The 13957-nt window shown below is 44.7% G+C and overlaps 1 protein-coding gene across 1 annotated transcript in view; it reads left to right on the forward strand.

Moving 5' to 3' along the window:
• Nucleotides 1-12196, forward strand: part of LOC311130336 (uncharacterized protein) — a gene marked incomplete at its 5' end in the record, with an annotated part of 28633 nt that extends 16437 nt beyond the window's left edge. The window contains 5 exons of the mRNA XM_084163065.1: nt 7898-8063; nt 8363-8508; nt 8864-8966; nt 9770-9817; nt 11723-12196. Coding sequence (XP_084019191.1) covers nt 7898-8063; nt 8363-8508; nt 8864-8966; nt 9770-9817; nt 11723-12090 — 831 coding nt within the window. The 3' untranslated portion in view covers nt 12091-12196. The remainder of the gene's footprint in view (nt 1-7897; nt 8064-8362; nt 8509-8863; nt 8967-9769; nt 9818-11722) is intronic.
• Nucleotides 12197-13957: the final 1761 nt, after the last annotated feature.

A 13957-nucleotide genomic window follows, 5' to 3' on the forward strand; every position in this document is an offset into this window, starting at 1 on the left:
TTACTCACCACCGGAGCAGTAATCCTTCGTAGAGGAATGGCCTCTGGGTACCTGGTGGCCACACACATAATCGTCAACATAAACTGGTTACCAGATTTTGTCTTTGGTAATGGTCCAACACAATCAACCATCACATGTTCGAATGGTTCACCTAGGGCAGGTATGGGACAAAGAGGCGCGGGAGGAATAACCTGGTTCGGTTTCCCACTTACTTGACAGGTGTGGCAAGTCCGACAGAACTGAGCCACATCTTGTTTTAAACCAGGCCAAAAGAAATGTCGCAAAACTCGATCATAAGTCTTGGTGACTTCCAGATGTCCGGACCACGGGTGATCATGAGCGAGGGATAAAACATTTTGCCGAAAGGCTGTAGGAATCACTATTTGGTAAACAGCATTCCAATCTCCGCCAGCGTCAACATGGGATGTCCATTTACGCATGAGGAGATTACCATCAATGAAGTATGCCATGTTTTTCTTCTTTAGCTCCTCCTCTGAGACAACATTAGAAAAACATTTAGCTAGGCTAATGTCAACCTTTTGGTTAGCGATCAGCTGCTCACGAGTGACTGGTAACTGTATTGCCTCAGGAACAAGTTCCACATCCTTCTTCCTTTCTCTGGGCTGTTGGTCAGACTGCACCAGCTTACCAGAGGTAGCACCCGAACTATCCTCTGGGTCACACTCTCTGAATAGAATCGTGTCCGACAAATCTATCACTTCACCCACTTGTCGTGCTTGAGCACGTGTGACAGCACAAGCGGGGAACACATCTGGATAACCCTGTGCCAGCTCCTCGGAGAGAGACTGGTCACTTTTATCCAATACCTCCAATACGGGTATCACCTTTCCTCCGGCAATATCGTTGCCCATTATAAATGTCACACCTTTTACTGGCAACATAGGACGTACTCCAACTCTGAACAATCCACTGACTAACTCAGAGTGTACGTTCACAAAGTGCAATAGCACGGGGACGAATCCCATTTCAATTCCTTGTACTAACACACTGTAACCACAATATGTATTATTGGAGAAGGGCAACACATCAGATAGTATGAACGACTGCGCCGCACCAGTATCTCTGAGGATTCTAACTGGACGCTGAGACGCTTCGTCATCTGATATGGAAACAAACCCCTCAAAAATGAACGGTTCATAACTGGGATCTGGGACTGGGACAGGGACTTTCAAACCACATTCACTATGAGGTCTCTGTCTTGATTCCGGCCCTACAACCGTACAAATCAGCCCAACACCCGTTGGCGGCCTGGCGTGCTGAGGCATCCCCTGTTTGCGTTTAAGCAGAAAGCAATCATTAACCATATGTCCCACCTTATGACAATAGAAACAGCGACGCACATCTTTTGGGCGTGCTGGATGTACTGCTGGTCGACTAGGACTAAAAGTTAGCAAGTCCGCGGCCCTGCTCTCCGTACGAGCCGAAAACACGCTCTTATGCGTCAACACAAACTCGTCTGCCAATACAGACGCTTCTGACAGTGAGGATACTTTCTGTTCGTTCAGATAAACTACAATGCGTTCGGGTAAGCAATTTTTAAACTCTTCTAACAAGATTAACTCCCGTAGAGAGTTAAAATCAGTTACCTTACTAGCACTGTGCCATTTGTCAAACAGATTTCCTTTGTCTCTAGCAAACTCCACATAAGTCTGAGTAGGATACTTTTTATGAGACCTAAATCTCTGTCGATATGCCTCAGGAACAAGCTCATAGGCACGAAGAACAGTAGCTTTGACCACGTCATAATTCAAGCTGTCTTCAAGAGGTAGCGCTGACAGAACCTCTTGGGCTTTACCTGTTAATTTACACTGCAGTAATAGGCACCATACCTCTTCGGGCCATTTCAACGCTACCGCAATACGTTCAAAAACACTGAAATAGGAATCAACCTCTGACTCCCTGAACACAGGTACCAAGGTGATCTGTCTACTAATATCAAACGTAGCAGACGACACAGCTGATGAGGACGGCTCACTAGTAGGCATAGTACGAGCAGAGACTAACCTCGCTGTTTCTGCCTCCAGTTCCATTTTACGCATCTCCAGTTCCATCTTACGCATCTCCAGTTCCATCTTACGCGTCTCCTGTTCTGCCTCTAGCCTACGCGTCTCCAGTTCCATCTTACGCGTCTCCTGTTCTGCCTCTAGCCTACGCGTCTCCTGTTCCATCTTACGCGTCTCCTGCTTGTCTTGCCTGATTTGTGCCCGCTCTTCCGCCTCCATTTGGAGCCGTGTCGAGCGGACATCCATCCTAGCATCACTGTCGGACAGTGGGGAGAGTGGGTCAAAACGGGGCAATGTGGCTGGAGCCTTAGCCTCGTCCTCAGACACCGACGGGCTTACAGGAGCAGCAACCACATCCCCTACAGGAGCAGCAGGGTCAGGCGGCGGTAATTCAAGCACTCGCTCGTTCAATAATATCTCTAACACTACTTCCCTAACTTCTGCTTTCTCTAAACCCCTCGGTATGGGTACAGAAAAGTGGTCAGCCAAAACCTGTAGATCCACTCTACGGCAATTCTCAAAAACCTCCCACGTAGGGTTTTCCAAAAATGCATCCAACTCAAAAGTAGCCATCCTAAACTAGCAACACGAGCCGTCGAATACTGAGCACAAAACCAGTTAGTTACAGCTGCCAAACTCAACACTGAACCAGACACTAACTAATTTGCATGAGTAGCACGGGTATCAATGAGAATGATCCCGGACGAGCACCCACTTTATGTTACGAACCCCGTGGCTTAAAACGTCTAGGGTGGATGGAGAAGAGACCCGTAACATAAATCATGCAAATTAGAATCGTGACATGGAACAGGGAGAACAAAACCTACACGACAACCATAAACTACCGTCAAACATAAAATGTTTATTTGTGAACACACGGTAAAGGTTTGGGAAAAAGGGCTGAGCAGGACCCAAGAAATGAAACAATAGTGTAAAACACCCCTAAACTGATCTTGCCTGCCTCAAGAACTGCTAAACTACTGCTAATCATACAAAAATACAGTGGGTGGTCCGCTCAGGTCTAACTAGTGTTTATAGACAGTTTTCTTTCTACGGGTAATGTATGCCCAAGGGCAGCTTGCTTAACTTCCCCTTTTCCCAGAAACACACAAAGTTACCAAACAGAGTAACCAGCAACTTAGTGAGTACACAAAACACAGGACACCACAGTATCCATACTCACATACGGAAAATAGTCTTCTAACAACAAACACAACTGGGGACGTGTGATTGAAAAACCAGAAACAGGTGGTGCAATGCAGAGGAATGTCCACTGATTGGTCCATCTCAGCAATCAGCAGACACCCCAACGACCACCAATCAGGAACATACAGGACACCTGTGATTAGGGCAGAAGGAGAGGAAAAACACAAAAAGACACAGGATACCTGTATCCGTAACAATCCCGGTCGTGCGTAAGGGCGTTGACTACTTGGCGGGACCTGCGACTGCTGTTGCAGAGGGTTCTCATGGGCCGGGTAGATCAAGACACATCCTTACTGGGATGGGGAGCGCTGTGTTTGGGCTACTCTGAAAGAGGGATTTGGTAAACAGCGCAAAGGGTGCTGCATATCAATTACCTAGAGCTACTGACTGTTTGCTAGCGCTAAGGCATTTCCTTCCAATGTTTGAGGGCCAGCATGTGTTGGTCCGACAACAGGACAGTGGTGGCTTACATCAACAGGCAGGAGGGGACGTGGTCTCAGTCTCTCCTAAACCTGGCCCGTTATCTGCTCGTATGGAGCAGTGCACATTTCCTGTCGCTCAGGGCGACGTATCTTCCCGTATTTCTCAACGTGGGTGCGGTTCTACTTTCCACGGGGGCGCTATCTCTATGTAGTGGAGACTGTACCCCTCGGTGGTTGCCCAGATATGGGTCCAGTTCAGCAGTAGATCTTTACGCATCGCGAGAAAATGTGCATTGTCGTCTTCTTCACAATGAGGGATCTGTGCACTCCGGTGGGAACGGATGCTTTACCGTATCAGTGGCATCGGACACTGCTCTATGTGTTTCCTCCGGTGTACCTGACTCGGGTCACGGTGGAGAGGGTCCATCAGGAGGGTCTGTTGTTGATTCTGGTGGCTCCCCGTAGGCCCAGACAACCATGGTTCCTGGAGATCATCTACCTGTTGGGCGGGGACCCGTGGAGAGTTTGGCATCCACGGCCACATATGGTATCTGTGGGTTTGGCCCCTGAAAGGTTGAATTTGACGGCCAGGGATTTATCCTTGAACGTGATTGACTATACAGTTGGCACGTGCACCCTCTACGAGAGGGTTTAAACAGTACCAGTCAAAAGTTTGGACACACCTACTCATTCAAGGGTTTTTCTTTATTTTCACAAAATTATTTTCTACATTGTAGAACAATAGTGAAGACATCAAAACTAGGAAATAACACATATGGAATCATGTAGTAACCAAAAAAGTGTTAAACAAATCAAAATATATTTTATATTTGAGATTCTTCAAATAGCCACCCTTTGCCTTGATGACAGCTTTGCACACTCTTGGCATTCTCTCAACCAGCTTCACCTGGAATGCTTTTCCAACAGTCTTGGAGTTCCAACATATGCCAAGCACTTGTTGGCTGCTTTACCTTCACTCTGCGTCCGACTCATCCCAAACCATCTCAATTTGGTTGAGGTCGGGGGATTGTGGAGGCCAGGTCAACTGATGCAGCACTCCATCACTCTCCTTCTTGGTAAAATAGCTCTTACACAGCCTGGAGGTGTGTTGGGTCATTGTCCTGTTGAAAAACAAATTATAGTCCCACTAAGCCCAAACCAGATGGGATGGCGTTTAGCTGCAGAATGCTGTGGTAGCCATGCTGGTTAAGTGTGCCTTGAATTCTAAATAAATCACAGACTGTCATCAGCAAAGCACCCCCACACCATAACACCTCCTCCATGCTTTACAGTGGGAAATACAAATGCGGAGATGATCCGTTCACCCACACCGCGTCTCACAAAGACACGGCGGTTTGAACCAAAAATCTCAAATTTGGACTCCAGACCAAAAGGACACATTTCCACCGGTCTAATGTCCATTGCTCGTGTTTCTTGGCCCAAGCTGGTCTCCTCTTCTTATTGGTGTCCTTTAGTAGTGGTTTCTTTGCAGCAATTTGACCATGAAGGCCTGATTCACACAGTCCCCTCTGAACAGTTGATGTTGAGATGTGTCTGTTACTTGAACTCTGTGAAGCATTTATTTGGGCTGCAATTTCTGAGGCTGGTAACTCTAATGAAGTTATCCTCTGCAGCAGAGGTAACTCTGGGTCTTCCATTCCTGTGGCGGTCCTCATGAAAGCCAGTTTCATCATAGCGCTTGATGGTTTTTGCGACTGCACTTGTAGAAACGTTCAAAGTTCTTGAAATGTTCCATATTGACTGACCTTCATGTCTTAAAGTAATGATGGACTGTCGTTTCTCTTTACTTATTTGAGCTGTTCTTGCCGTAATATGGACTTGATCTTTTACCAAATAGGGCTATCTTCTGTATACACCCCCCCCCCCCCCCACCTTGTCACAACACAACTGATTGGCTCAAATGCATTAAAATTAACTAACCACAAATTAACTTTTCAGAAGGCACACCTGTTAATTTTAATGCATTCCTGGTGACTACCTCATGAAGCTGGTTGAGAGAATGCCAAGAGTGTGCAAAGCTGTCAAGGCAAAGGGTGGCTATTTGAAGAATCTCAAATATAACATATTTTGATTTGTTTAACACTTTTTTGGTTACTACATGATTCCATATGTGTTATTTCCTAGTTTTGATGTCTTCATTATTATTCTACAATGTAAAAAATAGTAAAAATAAAGAAAAACCCTTGAAGGAGTAGGTGTGTCCAAACTTTTGACTGGTAGTGTATAAATGGCACGCGTTTGAAGATTGGGGTCAGGTGAAGAGTTTTTCCTTTTCAGAAGTCTTTGGTGGACATTGATGTTCTTGCAAGAGCTTTTTGAGCAGGGCCTTTCTTTTTCCACATTGAAGGTTTATATGGCAGCTATCTCAGCGTGTCATGTAGGGTTTGACGGCTCTACCCCGGGGTCTCACCCTCTGGTGCTGCGGTTCCTGAAAGGTGTGCGTCTGCTCGGACCAGTGTCTAAGCCTATGGCACCGACCTGGGACCTGGCTTTGGTCCTAGACACTCTGTATGAGACTCCATTTGAACCATTCGATTCTGTGGACCTGAAGGTCCTTTCCTACAAAACTGCCCTGCTCATGGCTTTGGCGTCGGCCAAGTGCATTGGGGATCTCCACGTGCTATCAGTTTGGAGTTTGCGCCTGGCAAGTCCAAAGTGATGTTTCGTCCTGCCTTGTTGTGTGGCAGCGCGTAAAGTGTGCATTATCAGGGTTACCACAGTTTCCTGTTGGTGCGAGTACACAGTTTCCAGGTTACTGCAGTTTCCTGTGGGTTTGATCCTCGGGCTGCCGTGGTTCATCAATGCTGGTCGATGCTATGCAGCGCACATGTGCACTTTACCAAGTCACAACAGGTGTTCTGTTGTTTTGGACTTTTGGACGGTTCCTTGTACGAGTTCTGGCATTTCAGGCTCGCAAGATAAGTATTCTTGTAACCGTGGGATCTATGGACTTGGGCTGCAGTGGCAGCATGTCAGTGCACATAGCCAAGTTGCAGCAGGTTCTGGTTCCCTATATGGGGCTCAGAGTTCAGGGCTCATGAGGCTCTGACAGTTCAGGCTTCTCGGGTATGTATTAGGGAAAAAGGTGGCTTCTGTAACCCCTTTTTTGGAGCCGGTAGAACCTGTGTTTGCTTGTGCTGCCGTGGGCCTCCTAGTTTGGTACCCTCTGAGCCGGCTTGGGGCGTGATTTTATATCCCCATAGTATGTTATACCGACTGACCGACTGAAAGGGAATGTACAGTTATGAATATAACTACTGTTCCATGAAGGAAGGAACGAGGTATAACATATTTTGGCCCTCTCCGTCTGGGGGTTTGGGCTCGCTGAAGAGCAGTACTGAATTGAGGAAATTAATACAAACCCCGGAATTATAGCCAGGAAGGCGGGCTTACGAGGGCGGGCTCGGCATCCATTGGCCCGGTTGGGCGTGATTTCTTCAGGTGAATAGGATTGGTTGTTGACTCCCCGTAGTATGTTATGCCTCCTTCACAGGAGGTTGGTGGTACCTTAATTGGGGAGAACATGCTCGTGGTAATGATGGGAGCGGAATGGTATCAAACATGGTTTCCAGGTGTTTGATGCTATTCCATTTACTCCGTTCCTGCCATTATTATGAGCTGTTCTCCCCCTCAGCAGCCTCCACTGACCTCATTCCCTCCTTAAGGGAACAGTAGTTCTATTCATAACTGTACATTTTAAAGCAGGGTTGGGGTCAATTCCATTTTAATTCGGTCATCGAAATGGTTTTGACCCCAACCTTGGTTCAAAGTAGATACACTGAATGAAATATGTGATAGTGTATTATCACCAGGACTGTTAATTAAGGTTTTGATGCCAGTTATAAACTATATACACCACAGTAGACCCTATACATGACTATATGGCTTATACCAGGGGTATTGAACGCTTACCCTACGAGGTCTGGAGCGTGCTGGTTTTCTGTTCTACCTGATAATGAATTGCTCACACCTGGTGTCCCAGGTCTAAATCAGTCCCTGATTGGAGGGGAACAATTAAAAAATGGTGTGGAACTGGCTTCGAAGTCCAGAGTTGAGTTTGAGGTGCCTATACTATATGACCTATATTAGTTTGTTTTGGTGTATTTGTAAAAAAAGGATTAATTAAACTTCATATAAAACGGTGATTGAAATTAAATGTGACAACTCAATAAATAATGTTCCACAAAATATATTGCCTATATGTTGTGTTCTCATGAGTTTCAGGAGCGTACGTTTGGCTGTAAGGTGTGTGGGAAAGTGTTCAAGCGCTCCTCCACCCTGTCCACTCACCTGCTTATCCACTCTGACACACGGCCCTACCCCTGTCAATACTGTGGCAAAGGATTTCACCAGAAATCTGATATGAAAAAACACACCTTCATTCACACAGGTGAGTCAATATGTATAGGGATCTTGACTTTTATCACGGTCACATTAGAAACTTATTAACTATTGAAAAGAAAAGAACAAAAAACCAATGGGAGTGGTAGGGGCATGTGGTGCCTGGTAAAAATGTAGTGGCTACGTGCCGGAGTATGTGGGAATATATATAAAATATAAAGAAACCAAACCATGCGTTAGTTTTTCCTTGCACATAGACTACTTTCGGGGTGAGGAACCATCTAACATTACATTATAAAAGAATGAACTTCCCTTTAATACTATGTCCCCTCTGCCCTCCTTTCCCAGGTGAGAAGCCCCATGCGTGCCAGGTGTGTGGCAAAGCCTTCAGCCAGAGCTCCAACCTCATCACCCACAGCCGTCAGCACAGTAGCAACCAGCCCTACCACTGCTGCCTCTACGGCTTCCAGCACAAACTGGACCTGAGACAGCGCGTAGACCTTCAGGCGAAGACCCTGCTACCAGCTGATCTGAGATCAGTTTTAACAAGCAAGAGAACCACTCCACATAGATAGCAACTCAGAGACTTTCACATGGTTACAATTTTGTAAATCTTAGTCTGATCATTGTTTTATTATTTTAGGTGATCAAACTCCCTTAATTGTCAGTGATTTACCTGTCAGGGGTAGTTAAAGGTATGGCACTTTGAGATGAAATACATTTTAGTGCTAAATATACTGCTCTTGTGATGCCCACGTCAGTTCTCGAACTGAATCCTTCTCTTCAGTTCTCTGGCACATAAACTTTTACCTGGATTGGGCTGAGAACTCCCCATCCACCCTCTGTCAGCGCTACCCTATAAAGGCAGAGCCATCTCTCCACTCTGCACTAGAACACCTGATCACTACAACCTTCAAGCCCTCCACTGCACAGAGGAAGAACACAGACACAGGTGGGTACATCATTTAAAATACATGCTTTAGGTTTTAAATCACTATTGGCCTCGTGGTAATCTCGTCCCCAGGCTTAATTACTACAGAGAGACCCGGCTGGCGACGAGATTAGCTTCATAGGCTGCGTTTACACAAGCAGCTCAATTCTGATATTTTTTCTACTAATTGGTATTTTGACCAACCACATCAGATCTTTTTCAGAACTGATCTGATTGGTCAAAAGATCAATTAGAGCAGATCTTTTTTCAGAACTGATCTGATTGGTCAAAAGACCAATTACTGAGAAAAATATCAGAATTGGGTTGCTTGTCTAAACACAGCCATAGTGGCATGACCTGAGCAGAGACGACTGAGGGAACTTACAGATGTTGTATGTATGGGGTACAGTGCAGAGATGGATCAGTCATGAACAAAATCATGTTAACCACAATTATTGCACAGAGAGAGTCAATGCAATCTATTATTTGATTTTTAAAATAAATGTTTTCGTGAACTAATTTAAGCTTGCCATAAAAGGGGTTGAACACTTAGTTTATTTTAAAGACATTGTTTTAAATCACTAACATTATGGAATATTTTGTGTAGATCAGTGACAAAGTCCCAAATTAAATAAATTTTAGTTGCCGTTTAACACAAAAAACGGAAAGTAAAAGGGGGGTGAATACTTGGACACTGTCTGTAGTGTAACATCCTGATGGTGGTACTGTGTATTGTAATCTACCATTTATTAAAATTCAAGAATTGAAATCGATCAGGAATTTGCATTTGTCCTCTTTCTCACCTCTCTTCCCTCCCTCTATAGCAGCAATGGGAGCTAGTGGTTCAATCAACATCAACAGCGATGCGGAAGGTATGTAAACCTTCACTGCAAGCAGATTGTTTTAATATTCAATAAAAAAAAAACATTACAAAAAACATATAAGAATGTAATCCAGTCCAACTGGAGCAGGGACTCTGTCTATTAATAAATTAGTTGCCACTTAGCCTATGTGGCCCATCCCACATGGGATTCTAAGCAGAAGCGGAACTGCCACAGGGGATGGGGGGGACATGTCCCCCTCAAAATTCAGAGCAGGTTGTTGGCCCCCTGGAGGTTGGGGGCCCCCCCAGATAGCATATGAACATGTCGTAAGCAATGGCAAAATATGTAGAATTGCAGGAAATTAGCTATAACGGTCGGCTTTGGGCACGGAAAACGGTCCAACTCCTCCTTTCTCAATTTTCAAACAGAAATGGGGTGTGCCTTTGGTGGGTCATGCGCGCCGCGAACGACGTAGCTAGTTCATTAGCTAAGCTAGCCACTTGTAGCTAGCCAGTAACTTCTTCAGTATGTGTTGTCATTTCACAGGATTTGTTTTTGGACGGAAGCTGTAGAGATGGCACTTCCGTAGCCAAATATCGTATTCATTTATTTTTAAAGCATTAAATAACTGATCAATGCACCATCATACCAGGTTCAAGTTTAAAGCCGTTATTTTTGCGTTTTTGACCAAAGTCTACCTTTAAAGTAATTGCCCAGTGTTTCCAGATTTCTATGAAATATGACCTATAATGAATTACAATATGAGCGAAATGGTTTTCCTTCCCAAAAATGTTTAATTACGTATGTTAAGCATATTTTCTGTGTTGGAATGGTGTGGGCGTACCCCAACAACAGAATGGTTTGGGCATATACCGTTCATTAAATATTAATTTGAGTAGACTGCTGATTGGTCAGCTCATCCGCCTCAGGACAACGACATCCTCTGAGGAAATAGCAAGCATTGTGGTTTTTTCTCAAATGTATGCTTTCGCCACAAATACAAGTATAGGATGAGTCAACAACATTATTTGCGTATGAGTTAACAGAATATGAACTTAAGTGAGATTTTCACTGAACAGTTACTTTAAAACTGCATACTTTTCTCTCATCCTCATGGCAAAATGTGAAGAATAGCATGACATGAGCTATAAAACCACATTTTTTTCTCTCTGCCCCATGGCCAAGTGTAGAATTGCAGGAAATTAGCTTTAAAACTGCTAAATTCTCTCAGACATAAAAACACATTTCTCTGCCCGATGGCAAAATATGTTGAAATGCAGGAAGTTCACATTTTTCCTAAGCTTTTTTGTTGTTGTTGGGGGGCCTTCCACTTATACTGCGTTTTCATAGTATCCCTCCATATACCCCTCAAGAGAGGCATAGTAAGTCATGTCAAACTGTAGAATTGCAGAAAATGAGTTTTAATGTTAAAATAAATTGCTTGTAAGACCATGCTAGAGAGTTTGTAGTGTACTCTTGACTAAAGACAGTAGTGGGTGGATTAACAATGCTAAAGAGGGGGTCCAAACAAACACATCAATAGTTATAGTAAGTTGAACTAGGAGTTAAACAATGAATGTAGTACATTAAAGGCACAGGTAAAACTCATGTTGATCATGATCGCATACTGGTGAAGTCAGTCGATGGCTGCCAAACCAAGAAATGTTTGGTGCGCTTGGCAGCCATCTTTATAGGGTCAGGTGACAGGTCACCTGATTTTCATTTGATGGTCACCTGAGAGGTCACCTGACTTGGAGGCCATCTTGGTATGGAACATTGTCATTATCTGGCTGAACAGTTCTGAACATTTACATTGTTAGTAGTGTGTGTGACTGTTGCTCTCAGCAGTGTTCCTAGCAAACACCTAATACTGACAACCACATTTCTTTCAGCACTGTCCAGTATTGATTCTCTCTCTCTCTCTGTTTCTCTTTTGTTCTCTCATTCTCTTAGGTTGTAATATAGCCAACGCTACAGGCGGCAAAGTGCGTCTCTACTACAAGGCAGAGAAGATGGCTCTCTGTGACCTCATCGAGGGGAGTCAACTCAAGAAGGGCGACTCCATCCTCATCCTGGAAGGGGACTTTAAGAAGAGCCTTCTCCCTCATAACCTCTATGTCACTGGCTTCCAAGTAGAAAGTGGCAATACACATATTTGCCATGAGAAATCTCCACTGAATGGGCTGAACAATATCCTGGCAGAGTATGCTGACGGTCACCCCAAGTCCTACATCCTCACTGTCGACAAAGAGGTGAAGTTCGCCAAGACCGGAGAGATCTGGGTGGATGAGGACGGGGTGGATCACAACCCCAAAAAGTAGCACCACCAGGGAACCTCCTGTACCTCCTGTAACACCATTTATTAATCAAAGATTCAACTACAAAATAAAACAATCTGATTTAAAAATCAATAGAGATTAAATCACAGATAAATGAAATGGGGTGTTCTTACTGCTAGTGCTTCCAGATGCAGTGTATGGTACAAATCAGCAATTTAATCACTCTACTTTTTGACAAATAAATACATATTACCAAACTGAGAAGTGAGCACGTGTTCTGTAGGATGTTATTATGACAAGTAACTCTGTGTGTGTGTAAATATATTACATGATTATGGTTGCCATCCGATATCCTTCAGCGAGCAGGCCTTCCTAATTGACCTGGCCCAGGTATCCTGGATGGATATAGATCTCATTCCGTCAGTAGAGGATGCCTGGTTGTTCTTTAAAAGTAATTTCCTCTCAATCTTAAATAAACATGCCCCATTCAAAAAATACAGAACTAAGAACAGATATAGCCCCTGGTGTTCCTCAGACTTGACTGCCCTTGACCAGCACAAAAACATCCTGTGGCATACTGCATTAGCATCAAATAGCCCCCACGATATGCAACTTTTCAGGGAAGTTAGGAACCAATATACACAAGCAGTTGGGAAAGCAAAGGCTAACTTTTTCAAACAGAAATTTGCATCCTGTAGCACTAACTCCAAAAAGTTTTGGGACACTGTAAAGTCCATGGAAAATAAGAGCACTTCCTCCCAGCTGCCCACTGCACTGAGGCTAGGAAACACTATCACCACCGATAAATCTACAATAATCGAGAATTTCAACAAGCATTTTTGCTACGGCTGGCCATGCTTTCCACCTGGCTAATACTACCCCGGCCACCAGCTCTGCACCCCCCACTGCAACTTGCCCATGCCCCCCCCGCTTCTCCTTCACACAAATCCAGACAGCTGATGTTCTGAAAGAGCTGCAAAATCTGGACCCCTACAAATCATCTGGGCTAAACAAACTGGACCCTTTCTTTCTAAAACTAGCTGCCGAAATTGTCGCAACCCCTATTACTAGCCTGTTCAATCTCTCTTTCGTAACGTCTGAGATCCCCAGAGATTGGAAAGCTGCTGTGGTCATCCCCCTCTTCAAAGGGGGTGACACTCTAGATCCAAACTGTTACAGACCTATATCCATCCTGCCCTGCCTTTCAAAAGTTTTTGAAAGCCAAGTCAACAAACAGATCACCGACCATTTCGAATCCCACCGTACCTTCGCTGCTATGCAATCCGGTTTCCGAGCTGGTCATGGGTGCACTTCAGCCACGCTCAAGGTCCTAAACAATATTATAACCGCGATCGATAATAGACAGTACTGTGCAGCCGTTTTCATTGACCTGGCCGAGGCTTTCGACTCTGTCAACCACCGCATTCTTATTGGCAGACTAAATAGCCTTGGTTTCTCAAATGACTGCCTCGCCTGGTTCACCAACGACTTCTCAGATAGAGTTCAATGTGTCAAATCGGAGGGCCTGTTGTCTGGACCTATGGCAGTCTCTATGGGGGTGCCACAGGGTTCAATTCTTGGGCCGACTCTTTTCTCTGTGTATATCAATGACGTCGCTCTTGCTGCTGGTGACTCTCAGATCCACCTCTACGCAGACGACACCATTTTGTATACATCTGGCCCTTCATTGGACACTGTGTTAACAAACCTCCAAACGAGCTTCAATGCCATACAACACTCCTTCAGTAGCCTCCAACTGCTCTTAAACACTAGTAAAACTAAATGCATGCTCTTCAACCGAACGCTGCTTGCACCCGCCCACCCGACTAGAATCACTACTCTCGACGGGTCTGGCCTAGAGTATGTGGACAACTACAAATATCTAGGTGTCTGGTTAGACTATAAACTC

This window comes from Coregonus lavaretus (genome assembly GCF_964263955.1).
Source record: "Coregonus lavaretus genome assembly, chromosome: 6".
NCBI lineage: Eukaryota > Metazoa > Chordata > Actinopteri > Salmoniformes > Salmonidae > Coregonus > Coregonus lavaretus.